General features: G+C 39.9%; 1 protein-coding gene across 1 annotated transcript in view; it reads right to left on the bottom strand.

Annotated features, from left to right (window-relative positions):
* The window catches only part of STAT1 (signal transducer and activator of transcription 1), a 42,975-nt gene that overhangs the window by 23,513 nt on the left and 2,427 nt on the right, over window positions 1-17,035 (bottom strand). The window contains exons 3-10 of the mRNA XM_017500682.2: window positions 14,864-14,992; window positions 14,009-14,153; window positions 12,604-12,702; window positions 6,107-6,196; window positions 4,595-4,673; window positions 3,439-3,530; window positions 2,962-3,113; window positions 205-363 (exon numbers count right to left, since the gene is read on the bottom strand). Coding sequence (XP_017356171.1) covers window positions 205-363; window positions 2,962-3,113; window positions 3,439-3,530; window positions 4,595-4,673; window positions 6,107-6,196; window positions 12,604-12,702; window positions 14,009-14,153; window positions 14,864-14,991 — 944 coding nt within the window. The 5' untranslated portion in view covers window position 14,992. The remainder of the gene's footprint in view (window positions 1-204; window positions 364-2,961; window positions 3,114-3,438; window positions 3,531-4,594; window positions 4,674-6,106; window positions 6,197-12,603; window positions 12,703-14,008; window positions 14,154-14,863; window positions 14,993-17,035) is intronic.

Below are 17,035 nucleotides of genomic sequence, written 5' to 3'. Positions count from 1 at the left end.
GAGTGAAAGGTGTTTACAGATTCCAGCCTAGGTGGCCACAAGAGTGAAAGGCCACTGGCATAATCAAACAATTCAGGAAGAGTCACTGTCATTAAAAAAATTTTATATAACCTACTAAACCTTTCTAAATCATCTGAATTACAGTAAAACGTTCCTCTGTATAAAGTGATTACAGAAGGTACAAATAAATGTCCCTCGAGTTACCTCTGAATGAGTTGCTGGAAAAGACTGAAGGTGCGGTCCCATAACACTTGTTTGTTTTTTGTGATAGGGTCGTGTTCATAGGTGTATTTCTGTTCCAATTCCTCCAGTTTTTTAAGCTGCTGCCGAACTTGCTGCAGACTCTCTGCAACTATGGTGAACCTGGGAATGTTCCAGACGCAGCTGTCTTTATGGGAATCATGGTGTATTAGTCCGTTCTTATGCTGCTAATAAAGACATGCCCGAGACTAGGACGTTTATAAAGGAAGCGGTTTAATTGACGCATAGTTCCACATGGCTGGGGGAGGCCCCCAAATCACGGTGGAAGGCAAATAAGGAGCAAAGTCACATCTTTTATGGAGGCAGGCAAGAGGGCTTGTGCAGGACAACTCCCTTTTATAAAACTATCATGAGGCTTACTCACTCCCACGAGAACAGTATGAAGGAAACCACCCCTCTCGATTCAATTATCTCTACCTGGCCCTGCCCTTGACACATGGGGATTATTACGATTTAAGGTGAGATTTGGGTGGGGACATGGCCAAACCATATCCCATGGAAACCAACAAGTTGTTATGTGCAACACAAAATGTTACCAGGATATTGTGCTCTGTGCTCTAGGGAGAAACAAGGGAAACGAGGCTTGTGCCAGTGCTAGAAGCTTTGTTATTTGAGGAGAAAAACTAACATGACTGAATGATTACAGCCTAGATCAAAAAATTCTGCACACCACTGAGGTCTAAGTAAGGAGAGATGAGTGTGGGCTGGGCTTCTGGGTGATGTGTGACTGAGGCAGGGGAAAGAAGAGGCCAGAGGCAGGGAAAACAGTAAAGCAGATGCTTCTAGGTGATGCAAGAGGCAGCGAGGAGCCACTGCAGGTTCTGTCCAGAGAGTAGCATCAGCAAACAGTGTCTTGGCAGGACCAGTCAGAGACGTGGAACAGAGCAGGAGAGAGGGGAGGCAAGGCCGAGGACAGGAGGAGAGGAAGGAACAACGATTCTGGTTTCACTCAACTGAAAGGAGAAGGCAATATGCTCAGCCTCGATCCTAAAAATATAAAGCCAGTGAGTACACCTAGTGATTGCTCTTAGTCTTCCTTCCTTTCAGTCAACTGCTAACAGTAAAACAGGCAGGGGAAACACAGTTTTATTTGCTTGCAGTAATGACAGAAGAAAACTTTTTACAAGTGTCTTCTTCGCTGGGAAAAGTATCTACTTCACTTTCTGGTTTTACTCGATTCCAGTTCAAAGCCCTGGGACAGCAGCCATTCGTCAGGAAAAGAGAAGGCAGGATAACGGCTGCCTGAGTTCCAGAGGAGACGCTAAACCAGAGTCCCTAACTCCGCACACAGAGAAAACGACAATCCTTACACAGCACAGTGGGAAAACTAGAGGGCAGGTGTGTCCCCTAGAAGAGACTCCTGTGGTCTAAGACGACCACTAGGGGGCTCTACACACCCCAGGGCCTCTCTGGCCACCCAGAAGGCTTAGGGGTGTCAGCATTCCTCAAGACACACGGGGTGTACTGGGCTCAGAAGCTCTGCTCTAACCCACAAGAAATCTGAGGCACCTACAGGCAATTCACAAAATAAAAATAAATGGCTGAATATTAGTTGTGATTTAAAAAAAAAATTAGCAATACAGAAAATAACCTCGTGAGGTCTCTGATCCTTGGACCCTTTGCAATGGTCCGAGGCCACCATTCCCTCATATTCACTCTGTGATCCCAAGTGCAATTGCTGTTGCCTCTTACCTGGACCACACTAATATGCGAATAGTATTCCAACTGGTCTTTCTGTCTCTGTCCTATCCTACAGGCTGTAGCTAGAGTGCCCTTTCTAAATCAAAGATCAGAGAAACAACCTGCTTAAGAAAAAAGCCTGCCTTTCCTCAGCAGTATGGGTACACACGGCCCCCATTCCGTTCCTAGCATGGTGTGAGAACCTCTGCCATTAGGTTCCAGCATCTCCTGCCAGGTCCACTTTCCTTCCCGTCTCACCTGACATCACTCTCCAGCTACCCAATACAGACAGCCCCTTCAGGCTCCCACATGTGTGCCTTTGCACATGCTGTTCTCTGTGCCAGAAAGCACTTCTCCTCTATGTCGAAAAAGCCTAGTCACTCTTGAGTCAGTGCAAGGCCATTTCCTCTATGAAACCTTCTCTGGAGATGCTTTCCTTTGTCCTCCTCAGAACTCTGAAAGCCTTTTGTTAGGGCACCTGGAAACTTCTACTGCATAGAATTATTACCATGTCTACATCCCTCCTCCACACTGACAAGTCCTTGTTGCCAAGGGCCAAGAATCATTCATCCTTGTGTGCCCAGGTCCCAGTACAGTGCCTGGCACATGGTAGGCATTCAATAAGTATTGCTAGATGGATGACTGAATGAATGGCTCCCGACAATCTATGCACATAAGCCTAGAAAAATGCCTCAAGCTATCTTGTTTTGAATGAAACATTAGGAGTCAAGTTGTTAAGTGTGTTCTATAACAACCATGTCGCTAATGTGTTGTACAGTCAAACGACACATCCCATGGCACAGGAGTGCTCCAAACCAAGCAGACGTGGCTGAATGTGGCAAAAGTCATGAATAACACTGTGCTTTCCAAGAGACTGCTTCCAGGGTAAGCAGAAGCTGGACTACATCAAACTCTGTATCGACGTTTTGACAAGGTCCATTCAACACAGCTCAAAGGTGCACTGATGAGCATATGTGGTTAGCCAGTCAGCTGCTGGTTTTCCACTTTGGAGAATCTTACCAGTTCTGCAGTTGATCCAGGCAAGCATTGGGTGGCCCCCCAATACAGGCACTCTGCTGTCTCTGCTTCCACTCAACTAGTTCTTCGTTAATCAGGGCATTCTGGGTAAGTTCAGTGACATTCAACAACTCTATTATTTTGTGAACTACTTCCTAAAGGCAGCGGAAGAAACAGTGAAATAAATTCATTTTTAATCACTGAATTTTAAAATATTTTTTAAAAGAAAAGCAAGTATCATTTCGTTCTCAACTGGGGCTCTAAGCCAAGTGGTTATAAAAGAAGAAATAAAGTGAAATAAATTCATTTTTAATCGTTGAACCTTAAAATATTTTTAAAAGAAAAGCAAGTATTTCATTCTCAACTGGGGCTCTAAGCAAGGGGGTTATAAAAATAATGTTTCCTCTCTTCTGAACATTGAATACATTATTCATAGTCTATAACAAAAGCAGCATGCTATTCTGGAAAGTAAATAACTACCTTTCTTTTATTGTCAAGCATTAAATACATCTTCTTGAGTAACAGCTGTTCTTGTTTCTGATCACTCTTTGCCACACCATTGGTCTCGTGTTCTATAAATTGAGAGACAGCCAGTAAATGTATTTACATAAACAAGACAAAACCAGCAAAAGCCAAGATCAATATAAACTTACGATAAATAGATACAAATGTCGCCAAGCGACAGGTCAAAGTTTGGCTTTCTTCCATCTTTATTAAACATGAAAAAAAGTCCTAAGGATAACAACTAGACACACTGAAACAAAACACTTGTTTTCAGTGACCCATGTAAATCAGACATAGTAGTATCTGCCACTGAAGTCACTGGCAGATAATTTCCTAAATAAACATACATAACAAAATTCAAAACTTCAGTTAAAAAAATGTATGCAAAGCATATCTATAGCTTTTGAAGAGAAGTAGATGATTATAAAGTGGTAGTTGAAGTCGCTGTCTCTCATACTTTTTACCCAAATCATACTGATAATCTCTGCCTATGAACCATGGTATACGTCAGATGATGAATACAGTAACAGCAGTACCCTACATATTCTGTACAATACACAATCTTGAGTTATTTTTGGTTGCTACTCTCATTAAAAACAAGCAACAGTAACAAAATAGAGTAATACTGCTTTAAAACATGAGAAAAGTACTGAGCTTATCTGCCTTGTATACAATGGACCTGCAATGTTTGAAGAAACTTCAGATATTAGGGCAGGGGAACTCCTCATTCTATCACTCTGTATCAATCAGTGGGCTATGCGCAATTCATAAGGTGAATAACACGTAACCAGTGGTTATCAAGTATGGGTCACTGACCCCTAGGGACTTTTGGCATTGTCTGAAGAGTTTTGGTTGTCACTAGTGAGGGTTCCTGGGTAGTGCCGCTGGCATCTGGTGGGTAGAAGTCAGGGATGCTGTTGAACACTCTACAATGCCAGGACAGCCCCGTAACAAATTATCTAGCCTAAAACATCACCAGTACCACATGTTAAGGAACCCTGGCTTGGGTTATCAAGGAACAATTCAGAGTCAAAAAATACTTGGCAAATAAAAAGCAGTAATCATCTTTGTTATCTAGTGTGAACAGAAAAATTTACAGCCAATGGGCACCACTTCAATTGTGAACCCTTACCTCTGTTCTGCAAGGTTTTGCATTTAAAGTCATATTCATCTTGTAAATCTTCCAGGTTCTTGATTTCATGCTCTATACACTACAAATAAAGATGTAAACACGTTTTCTACTGATCAGCAACTTTAGAGAACAGGGTTTTGCTCCTATGGAACCCAGGGAAACGTGAAAACAGTTCCAGCTCCCTCAAAAAGAGATCTGACTTGGAGAGGTCTAATCACATACATGAAATAACTTCTATTTCATTAACAAGTACATAAAAAAAAAAAAAAGCAAATGTGTAATAATTCTCAAACTGATTTTTATGTCCTTAACCTGGTTCCAGGGCCTAAATTTTGATTCTTCCTCATCATTTTTGAGAGACACGATTTAAGAACTCTGAGTTAAGTACCTCTGAATACTTAACTCAGTAAACTGAGTTACTTAAATACTTAAGTAACTCGATTTAAGTACCTCTGAGACACGATTTAAGAACTCACAGGGGTAAAAAGCTCATGGAAACTCTTCTCATTCCTTTCCAATAAGAAAAGTGACCATACATCCCTGCTTTACTGGGATAGACCTAGTTTCATACTTGCTATAAACAGTGGCCTCCTGGTGGCTCAAATGCAACTCCATCTGGACAATAAATTGTATGTTCACTCTACAAATAAGCCTCATTTGTTTGGGATTTGGTCACATTTCCACATATTCTTCTCTGGATTTCCATGGCTATTTCTGGACTGGGCTCTCTTAGTTTCAACTTTAATGAAATGTTTCCCTAGGAGAATTTGCTCCAAAGAATGGATAAAGTTGCTCTAAAGAATGTGGAGTTTGGAAAGATGCTGTCTGAAGCATGTAAGTCAAGGCCATACTGGTGCTACCCAGAGATCCGCAGAGGACCATACCCCTTAGTCGGAAGGCCTTTTCCACAAATAGATGCTTTTGTGAAGAACTCCTCAACCTCTCCCCGCACCAGCCTTAACAGTGGAAAGGAATAAATGTACACCTCAGAGGGTGCCGAGCAGCCCTTTGCTGCCATAAATTGACTTGGAAGTTTTATACTAAAATTGCTGTGGATGTCTTAATCAGAAATGTATCAAAATTTATTTCATTAACATGTATTTTTGTTCCTCTTCCAAGTCTTGGGATAAAACAGGCGATTGAGAAAGATGGGCCATGTTTATCCTGGGCACTGTGATTTGAAAGGTGTGGACTTAAAGGCCTATTTAGAGCAACAACATCTCATTTACTGGGTACTGGGACAAAGTCAACATTTACTGCATGATCTTTCAAGGAAGATAAAGATAAGCTCAATGTTTGGCAGTTATAATAAGGGGCCATTTTATTAAAAAGTCTATCTGGTCATTGATTTTACCAATTTGTTTACTTATAGCTTGAGACTTCTGCAACATTTTTCTTCCCAACTACTTAAAAGACTGAACTCAATTACTAGGTTTACACCCAAAGGGACTGAAACAATTTTTTCCCTATAGAAAGTTCCAGAATAAATGCAGGTGTTTACTCAGTACTTACCATAACCTTGTCCTTCACGTTTCTGACTTTGCTGTCAAGCTCTTTCTGTTTGTCTAACATCACTGTGCTCTGAATACTCCCCAACTGAGCCTGTAATGGGAAAGGCATGATTACAGACATCATTTTCTCCAGGGTGTGTACTTGCTGGTTACACTCCAAAGTCCCCACCTGCCTCCCAGATCTTCTGACACATACGATAGGATTCCCACTTATGTGTCAATAAGAATTTTTTCCCAAGGTCCTGGAAAATGCTGGCAAACCATTAACAAGGCTGCAAAATAAATAGGCTCAATTCACATCTATAATTATTTCTGGGAGTTTCCATTAATTTACACAATTGCACAGTATCACACTAGAATTCAGTTCAGAGTTTTTCTCAAATACTGTACACAAGATTACTCTTATTAACCCTGTCCTTATTTATCTTAAAGCTTTCTGATTCAAAGTGTGTCCTCATACCAGCAGCATCTCACCACCTAGGATCTTGTTGGAAATGCAAAATCTCAAGGGCTAATTCGATTATGGAATCAGAAAACCCTATTTTAACACAATCTTGGGTGATTCAGAGGTGTACTGAAATATAAAGGCATTCCATTAAGGGCATCAGTGAAAATCTGCTACTATAAAGTCAATAATGAATATAAACCCAAACATGCCTGGGAGTATTCAGTCCTATTTCTGATAATCAGAACACTTGGATGTGACAGAACACCAGATGTGCCCTGCACATACTTACTAGGTACTAAGTAAATATGAGGCAATGTTCTAGGCCCAGGTATTACAGTGGTAACCGATGGTTCCTGTTCTCACAGAGATTAAATTCTAGAAGACGTGATTTTTCTTAGAGTTAAATCCCCCACACAGCAAAAACTGTGCTTGTCAACCCTTCTTACACAGTGCCCTATACAGCACAGATTCTACAGGGGTGTTTTTTACATATTTAATTGTATCAATCTTTTCTTCATTATGTCTAGACTTTTCCTTATATTAGAAAGCTTTTCCCTATTGACATTATGGCATTCACTCATTTTTTCCCTAGCACTTGCAAGGTTTCCTTCTTTTCTTTTTGACATTTAGATCGCTGATATATTTGTTGCTCATTCCTATGATCAGTGTGAAGTGTGGGTCCACTTTTGGCTTTCACTTTTTTCCAATTAGCTTTCCATTTGTCTTAACAACATTCAGTGAAAAGTTCATTATTTTCCCCAGTGCTCTGAGCTGCCAACTTTATCAAATAAATTTCCATATGCACATGAGTTTCCTCCTAGATTTTTCTCTTCTTTCCCATTGGCCTGTTTATTCATAAGCTTGAACCCTTGAAGGATGTTTGATTACAGAGGATTTATAGTCTATCTAATAGGGCCGGTCCCATTTAATTGCTCTACTTTTTTACAAGTTTCCTTTCTATTTTTCCATGTTTATTTTTATAAATTTCAGAATCAATTTGCATAGCTCCAGAAAACAACTTGGTATTTTTATTAGGATCACATTAAAATTACAAATTAACTCAGGGAGAGCTAATATCTTTATGTTGTTGTTTTAAATTCTTATGCTTCTAATGGTTTTCTCTAACTGCCCTGGCCAATACCACGAATGTGATGTTAAATAGCAGTGGCAGCACAGTGAGCATCCTTGCTGTGTTTCTGACTTGCTAGAGTTTTCCTAGTTAAGAAAGGTACTGTCTGTAGAATGAAGATATATATATATATATTTGTGTATGTTAAAGAGGTATCCATCAATTCCTACTTTATTGAATGTTTTGTCAGGAATGAGCATTAAATTCTGTCAGACCCTTTCGGCTTCTGTGGAGGGAAGTAAATGCTTTTTTCTCCTTGTAGCTATTAATTCAGTGAATTGCATTAATGGGTTGCCCAGTCATGGTCTACCCTTGTAACCTACAATAAATCATATTTGGTCATGGTATATGACTTTCTTAATATAGTAAAATTCTGATCTTTAATATCTTATTGAGGACTTTTAAATTGATACTCATAAATAAAATTGGTCCACAATTTTTTTGTTCTGTGTTTATCAGGTATATGCCATCAAAGTTATTCTCTCTTCATAGGAAGTTTTCCTTCATTTTATATATCCTCCAATAGCAGAAGTTCAAAGCACGTGAATTGTATCAGCTGTAAAGTGTGTATTAGAAATACATGAACGTTATTGGTATCCTTTGGAAGTCCAAGGTGCCACATATCACTAACTGACAAAAGTGGTTTCTCTGGGCAGTCGGAATGAGCTGTCACTTTGAGCAGTTCCATATAGCTTTATGCCTGTGCAGGGAAATCTTTGTTGTTGTCTAATTCTGATATGGTTTTATCTGTGTCCCCACCCAAATCTCGTGAATCGTAATCCTCAACGTTGGAGGTGGGGCCTGGTGGAAGGCGATTGGATCATGGGAATGGTTTCTCATGAACAGTTTAGCACCATTCTCTTGGTACTGTCCTCGTGATCTTGAGTTCTCATGAGATCTGGTTAAGTGTGGAGCACCTCTGCCCGGCTTCCTCCTGCTCTGGCCATGTGACGTGTATGCTAACCCTTCACCTTCTGCTATAACTGTAAGTTTCCTGAGGCCTACCCAGAAACTGAGCAGATGCCAGTACCATCCTTCCTGTACAGCCTGCAGATGCAGCATCATCCTTCCTGTACAGCCTGCAGAACCACAAGCTAATGAAACCTCTTTTCTTATAAATTTCTCAGTCTCAGATATTTCTTTATAGCCAGCCAAGAACCGACTAATACAACTTCTAAGCCAGCAGGATGTGGGCACTGTGTCCTGTGGGCTTTGTAACAGTTAGGACACTAGACCTAGAGAGAGGGGCCAGGTTGATGGAGAATTCTAACTTCCCAGGCCTCCTCCCAAATGACCAAGGCTTGGTTTAGAGAACAGGGATATAAACAATGGCTGTAAGGGTGCAACTACATCCCCAGCTTCTACATCTGCTTTCTACTGACTTGCTGGGAGAGGCTTGGTGGAAATACCTGGTGACTGTGGCAGAGCCTAAAAAACCTTCTGCTTCCAACTTGGGCAGTGGTCGCTCCAAATCACTCAAACCCTTGGTGTTCTCTTACCCCTTCCTTTCATCCCTCCCTGCTTCCCTGCACCCTGCCCCATCTCCTGCTAAGCAGCTGCCTTGGCTGCTCCTGTACACTCTAGTAGTGATACCACTTTCACAGTGAGTCCTTAACTTTTTAACTTTCTAAGAAACCAGGAGCACTGAAACCACAAGAACATCAAACACTGAAGTTGGAAGGGACTTTAGCTGTCACTGACTCTTATTTTCTCATTTCACTACTGCACCTCTAGAGACCTTGTTTGGATGGGACCTTGGTTACTCACAGACACCAGACCACAGAAAAGTCTTCTGCTCAGAAAGGAGGTCCTTTACAATGGAACGAGCAGTTGTCCAAGTAAGGGAATAGGTACTCCATGGGTGTGAGAAGTTCCAGACAGAATACCCTCACATCCCATTCCACAGATTAGAAAACTGAAGAGTGACTTCAGTGAACTAGTTTTAGAGTTGGACAATATTGGGTTTAAATTCCAAACCCACTTCTCATTAGCTCTGTTGTCTTGAGCAAAGCAACTAACCTCTAAACCTTAGTTTTCTGATCTTTAAAATGGGGATAAGAATACCTACCTTCATGTTAGTTTTTAAAGTATTTACGTAAATGAAATAATGTTTATAAAGTGCTTAGCACAGGGACTGAAACATGATAAGCACTCAGCATATGGTAACTATTAGTCCTTAAGAGCACAGAGATGGAACAGCAAAGAGAAGCTTAGAATCCACCTCACGTCTTCTCCCACCCGAAAGAAATTCTCCCATCCCTGCAGACCCTATGGACCTAAATTTTGTCCAGACATGCAATTAGCTTTTTCACCACAAAGAAAAAAAAGAGAAAAATTTAGTGTGCTATAAGATAGCACACGAAACATTTATAGTCTACTAGAGTGTGTATTACATAATATTCTCTTAAATGTGTTTTCTAAAAACCTCTTATATTAAAACAAAAAATAATGGTAACAATAATTTCCCATCTTGGCAGGTCTGCAGAATTCTGTGCTCTCTCAATGCTCTGAACTGACTTGGAATTTTGCACGTTTTTAACTTACTGAATCTGTTGAATCCCCATGTACCTATCACACAGTTTCAACAATTAGCATTCATGGACACCTTTGTTTTATCCATATTCTCCCTACTCTTCTAGTACCCAAACTGGATTATTTGAAGCAAATACCAGGCATGACATCATTCCATACACGGATACTTTAGCATGAACAGAATATACACAGTCATGTCCCACATAATAATGGATCAGTCAATGATGGACTGCATATATGACAGTGGCCCCATAAGATTAGAATGGAGCTGCCCCATATGGGGGTACCCAATTTTATCTTTTATACACTATTTTTACTGTACCTTTTCTATGTTTATATATACAAACAACATTGTGTTACAATTGCTCATAGTGTTCAGTACAACTTCATATTTTACATGTTTGTAGCCTAGAAGCAACAGGCTTTACCATATAGCATAGGTGTGTAGTAGGTTATACCACCTAGGTTTATGTAAGTACACTCTATAATGTTCGCACAAAAAATGCAATCACCTAGTGATGCATTTCTCAGAATGTATCTGCATCATTAAGTGATGTATGACTGTATTAATAAGGAAATGGCAAAGAAATGTTTCTGACTTACCTAGCCAAGAGTTGACTGGATAACTTTGGAAAATCGGCACCTATTGTGCCTTTTCTCTTTCCCTGGCATCCCCAGGCACCCAGGAACTTCCCTCATATGCTAAGAAGGTCTTGCAAAGGTGTTCACAGAGTCAGGTGTCCTCTGAGAGGCTCAAAACAACCCCCAGGTTACCTACATTTTTAATGGGGAAGGAGCTCGAAAGCTGGTAAAACTTCAAGATCCAAAGTCAGGGGATGGGGTTCATCTGGGAGGGCAGAGGCCACTTACTCTGCTGCCAGTGCCAACTCTGGGCCAAGGGGCCAAATGTGAGGAGGACACACTTGTGGCTGGGGGAAACAGGTTGTACTTCTGCCCATCTTTTCTTCAGGCTGTCTGTCCTTTCAAGACTATTAGAAATACAGAGGAGGGCTACGCATACTGCTTTTAGGATGGAAGCCCCATATAATCAAAACTGCCTGCTGAAAATCTCCCAGGTATGTGCCAGGTTAGAGACAGGCATACCTCTTTCAGTGGAGACCACCTGGCCAGCTTTTCCTCCAACACTGCTTCTCCTCCACCTTTGTCCCTAGGCTGGGTACCAGATGAGCTAGCCATCTTGAATTTAGCATAAGCAATATGTATCTTTACATGCTCAGTTCAGCAAGGGGCTATCCGTATGACAGGAAGATGGGAACTACATGCCTAAGGAAGTGACAGGATCACAGGACTGGAACAAATGCTCAGGCAGTGCGTGGAGAATAGCATCCTCTACTACATTTCAATTCTCTCCCTCTTCACTGTCCCACAGCTCACTTTGGTAGTTATTTGTTGGTGAAATGCACACGGGACGCATACTGTGTCTTCTGGCATCCATACTGGAATGGGCTTCTCCAGAACAACCAGTCATAATGGCTTCACACTGACTGCCTGCTGACTTGTTGCCAGCACCCCACTGCTCAAGGAAGGAATAGTAAATGCCATAGCAACTTCAAAACACTGCAGAACCTGACAGCTAGGAAGGTTTTTATTAGGATTAATAACACAATGATCAAAAATCTTGATACTAGTACAACTCTGACTCATTTACTGTTTGGTGTCTTGAATATTTAATAGGTATCTTGATCTTGCTCAAAACAAAGGCCTTGATTTTCCCATCGGCCTCCTCTTCTCTCCACAAATCTATTGTGTCCTGCAAAACTCCTGGCCCTGCCCCCTCCTTGCCTTCCCAGCTCTGTGAACAGTACTCCAGTTTTCAAGGGCCTCTAATAGCCGCTATAGAGCCATCCCTGGCTTTCTGCTTTCTCTCACTCCCACATCTAATTCTTTAATATAAGGATCCTTCTATATTGGCACCACATCCAAAGCATAACCTGAATCTGCCCACCCCTTCCTACCTCCACTGATTCTACTGAGTGCCAGATTCCACTGCCTCTTCCTTGGACAGCTGCAAGAACCCTCTATCTGACTTTCCATTCCTGCTCCAGCAACTCAGAGGCCTTTCCTGGCCCTAAAGGAACAAACCCACTCCCAGCCACTCCATGAACTCAGCATGTTATCTTCTCAGCACCTTATGCTACCTGGAAGTATCTTGTTTGTCTCTCTCCTTGTTATAACTGAATTCCATTAAATCAGGATCTTTCTTAAAGCCTGGTTCTATAAAATCTCTAAATCTGATTCTCCCCACTTCTTGGGGCTAGAAAATTAGAGAGATATTCACCATTGCTGTGATATGGCCCCCAATAATATTTGGTGAATGAATACATTCTTATTTTATTACAATTTTTAGTGTTTAGTGAGAAAAAAGTACCTGATTAAATCTCTGGGCGTTTTCCAAAATTTTCCTTTCCTCCTTCAGACAGTTATAAATGATCATAGACATCTGGATCGGGTCTTCCTGAAAATTATCCTAGATTTAAGTGGTTAGAACAAAAATAAATTAAAATTCAGAATGTTTAAATTATTTTGTGTTATAAGTTGATATGAATTTGTTTATATTCTCTGAGAAACCTCATCTTTCATCGATTAAACTCTATATAAGCCATGTTTGTTAAAATCAAAATATTTCTTTCACAAATTATGATAAAAATTGCTTTAACTTTCTAATAAGGGGCAGGTACCTAAAGTACTTTTTGATTAAAAAACAAGTATTTTCATGTATGGTTCATATATTTTTACTTTAATATCTTTCCATATTTCTTGAGGCCAATTATCTTTTGGTAGGATTCCGAGACAATGCAAATGACGTATAAACTAAACATGACATTCCTCAATGAGTGTATCTGTTGGTCTAAGCTTTGAACTACACCAAAGATATTCATCTAGGGTTTTCTGTTGCCATTATCAAAGCTAGTTTGCAAAACACTGGCAATAATGGCTCTTTATACAGGTACATTCAAGCAAAGTCTGTACGACAGCAAATTTCTGTAAAATTAATTTGATTTCCCCACTCACTGGTATATAAAATCATAAATACATTCACAAAGGAAAAAAAAAAAACCTTCCAATTACATAAGCTGAAAAGTTTGGTTGTTTTGTATAAAAGAAGAAAATGATAGCTTTTATCTCCATTAAAACAGAAAAGTTCCATTATTACAGGACACAAATATGGTAGCCAGGCTAAGGGCATGCTGGAAGCACATCTGAAGAACCCCTAAAGCTTTGTAGCATGTCCTCTCATGCCTGGATCTTTGACTTCCGCTTCCAGGAGAGGGCAACTCCACCAGAAGCAAGGCGAGATGGAGTCTGGTTCCTGAAGTCACCTGACTTCCTCAGGTGAAGGTCAAACCTTTCCGGGCTTATTCCTCATTTGTATGGCAAGGACCTGAACCTAACCACTAACATTCCTTGCAGCTTTAATGTATTGCTATAGATCACTGCTCCTAAACTGTAGCCTCTTTTCATTGGTTTAAATATTGACAATTTTTAGTAAAACAAGATTATAGCATCACATTTTTCTCAGAATTACTGACACCTAAGAGGTGATACATTTAACTCTGAAAATTCCTTCTGTGTTTATAAAATAAATTAATATCTTATTTTACTTATGCTATAAATACATACTGATGCTATAAATAACAAAGGGAGTCACTTACAGTCTTTGTTACTTCTCTAAATACCAGTAAGTATGTGCTTAATTGTATTTGCTGAAAGAAGGAAACTGCCTTACATAAACATGAGAACATTTCAACTAAAATACAAAAACTGGGTCATACCTGAAGATTACGCTTGCTTTTCCTTATGTTATGCTGTAACAAAAAGTTATTCTCCAAAGAAAAGCGACTATATTGGTCATCCAGCTGCGACAGGAGGTCATGAAAACAAATGGTGGCAAATGAAACATCATTGGCAGCATGCTCCCTAGGAGATTTAACATTTACACATCTCATTCTCGAAATAAACGTTTACATGAAACAGACAAAACAAATGTTGCTTTCCTTATCGAAATTATTAAAAATAATTTAAGCATTTTCTTAGGTTTATTTTCTTCTTTTGAAACTGATACTGCTTTTAGCAGCAGTATATGTGGTATTTCTCTTATATGCAATTAGCATGAAAAATTCTAGAATGCTAAGAGATTGTACATGACACTGTTCATGATGACTATCTCTGGTCGGGGAAAAATCAACAGGGGACCCTTCACTTTCTATGCCAAACACTTTCAGGACGTTTAAAATATTTGCAATTAGCAAATAATACATTTTAAAGTAGGATACCTAAAAAAAAAAATCCCCTTAATTGTACTACCTTCTTATTTCTAATCAATGTTTAACCATTAATTTGGCTTTATTTCTTTTAAATTACTTCTTTCTATAGTGTGGATCCTAAGTTGGAAAATAATTGGTGTCAGTATTATCTAACTTGTCAAAAGCATTTAGGAATACCTATCATAAGTTAAATTTGACAAAACTACATAAAAGTGCTTAATGACTAATAGCTTTGTCGAGACACATGTCATTTTTAAATCAACAAACTTTTCTACAACAAATAATCCCAGTGACCACCGATGAAATTCACCTTCCAGTAAACATGTTTCCAAATCACTTAATCAACAAGGTTTAGTTCCTTACCAGTCTTGCTTTTCTAACCACTGTGCCAAGTATTGTCGGATTTCCATGGGAAAGCTGTCATCATAAAGCTGGTGAACCTGCTCCAGGAATTTTGAGTCAAGCTGCTGAAGTTCATACCACTGAGACATCCTACAGAGAGAAAGAATATACATTCTTTGTATGTATATGGAAGACCCCAGCTTCAAAGAAAGCCTTCCTAGCATCAGGTTGTACTTTTAAATATCTTGCTTAATCCAAAACATAGTTTGTTCTAGGAATATTTTATTTAAATGGCATTTATAGTCTAAAACCTGTTTTTAATTGAGTTTGGGGATCAACCTTTTTTCTCCTCCATGAAACACATCTTCAGACCTTTGCTTGTTGTCACTATATCAGGGCAGCCTTCTCTGGCCTCCTTATTTAAATTGCAATACTCACCCTGTAAACATGCTATCTCCCTTCCCTGGTGTATTTTTATTTTTCGTCATAGTACTTACACCACCATCTGACCTACCACATTTTTAATTTTGATTATTGTCTATTTTCACCACCTGAAGGATGGATGGAGGATTTTGTGCACTGGTGTATCCCCAGAACAATGTTAAGCACGTAGTAGGTATCCAAAACATACACCTTTAAAATGAATTTGCTATTTTATCAAATAAATACACGAAAAACATTATTTTAATTAGATTTGCTTTAAATCATAAGACTCTCCCAAAATTGCTCTCCTACAAATAACAGTACATTTCTAATTTAACTTAAGTATTTTTAAACTATTTTATATTTATGATGCATTTGGTAAGATTTATTTTTTTTTTTGCCCACTGCAAATAAATCTGACATAAACCAGTAATGATTTTTAAATATTAAAACATCATTAAATGTATTTTAAAAGGATAAAGTAACACATCTCTTTGAGTAACTGTTAAGTCCATTTTTATATAGTGATCAAATCACATTTTTATACTGTGATTAAAAAATCACAATAAAAACTTGATATAAGGAAGTTCTAAAATTCATAAGGAAAACAAAGAGTCTCCATGACCATCATGTAACAGGATTTATGTCAGCACACAGCTGGCAATATGCAGAGTAGACATAAGTGAATCTTGTCCTGCCAGACCTCTGGGGAAGGGGATCTGGATTTTCAAGTAGGGCATGGAAGAGTGTGTGCACATACTTGTAACCAAGCACATGTATGGAGGCATGAAGTCATGCCTATTCCACAAATGTCCTTCCAAAGGAGCATGAGGAAATGTCTGGACTATAAAGCTACTTATCATATGTACCAGAAGAAATAGACCCAAGCCCAGCCCCTTGGCACTCCAGCTGTAGCAATTCGATTTTTCACTTCAATTTTATTTTACCGGAGTAGAAAAATTTGTGGCTCTTTCCCTCCCTGCTTGGTAACTAATAAGGGTGTGCCTAAAGGATATATGCTGGACTGTCGGCCAAGGGGAGCTGTAATGCCTCGTTAGCCAAGTGAACCCAAGTAACTTACTCCCCTATAAACAAGGTGGTCATGTGCGTGTGTGCATGTGTGTGTGTGTGTTTAGTAGATGGGACCTTGCTCTGACATCCAGGCTGGAGCGCAGTGACATGATTATAGTTCACTGCAGCCTCCAATCCCTGGACTTGAGCAATTCTTCCACCTCGGCCTCCCAAGGAGCTCAGGCTATAAGTGTTATGGTTTGCCTCTATGTCCCCACCCAAATCTCGAATTGTAATATAATTCCCACGTGTCAAGGGCAGGACCAGTGGAGGTAACTGAATCATGGGGGCAGTTTCCCCCATGCAGTTCTCATGATAATGAGTGAGTCTCATGACATCCAATGAATTTATAAGTGTCTGCATTTCCCCTGCTTGCATTCATTCTCTCTCCTCCTGCCCCGTGAAGAGGTTCCTTCTGCCATGCAGAACTGTGAGGCAATGAAACTTCTTTTCTTTATAAACTACCCAGAGTTGGGGAGTTTTTTGTAGCAGCATAAGAACAGACTAATACAAGAAACAAGATGCTTGGCTAACTTTTTTTTTTGAGATGGAGTTTCACTCTTGTTGCCCAGGCTGGAGTGCAATAGTGCGATCTTGGCTCACCACAACCTCTGCCTCCCAGGTTCAAAAGATTCTCCTGCGGCCGGGCGCGGTGGCTCAAGCCTGTAATCCCAGCACTGTGGGAGGCCGAGGCGGGTG

Source organism: Cebus imitator, unplaced genomic scaffold, assembly GCF_001604975.1.
Source record: "Cebus imitator isolate Cc_AM_T3 unplaced genomic scaffold, Cebus_imitator-1.0 Scaffold268, whole genome shotgun sequence".
NCBI lineage: Eukaryota > Metazoa > Chordata > Mammalia > Primates > Cebidae > Cebus > Cebus imitator.
This window is presented reverse-complemented; position numbering and strand designations above follow the sequence as displayed.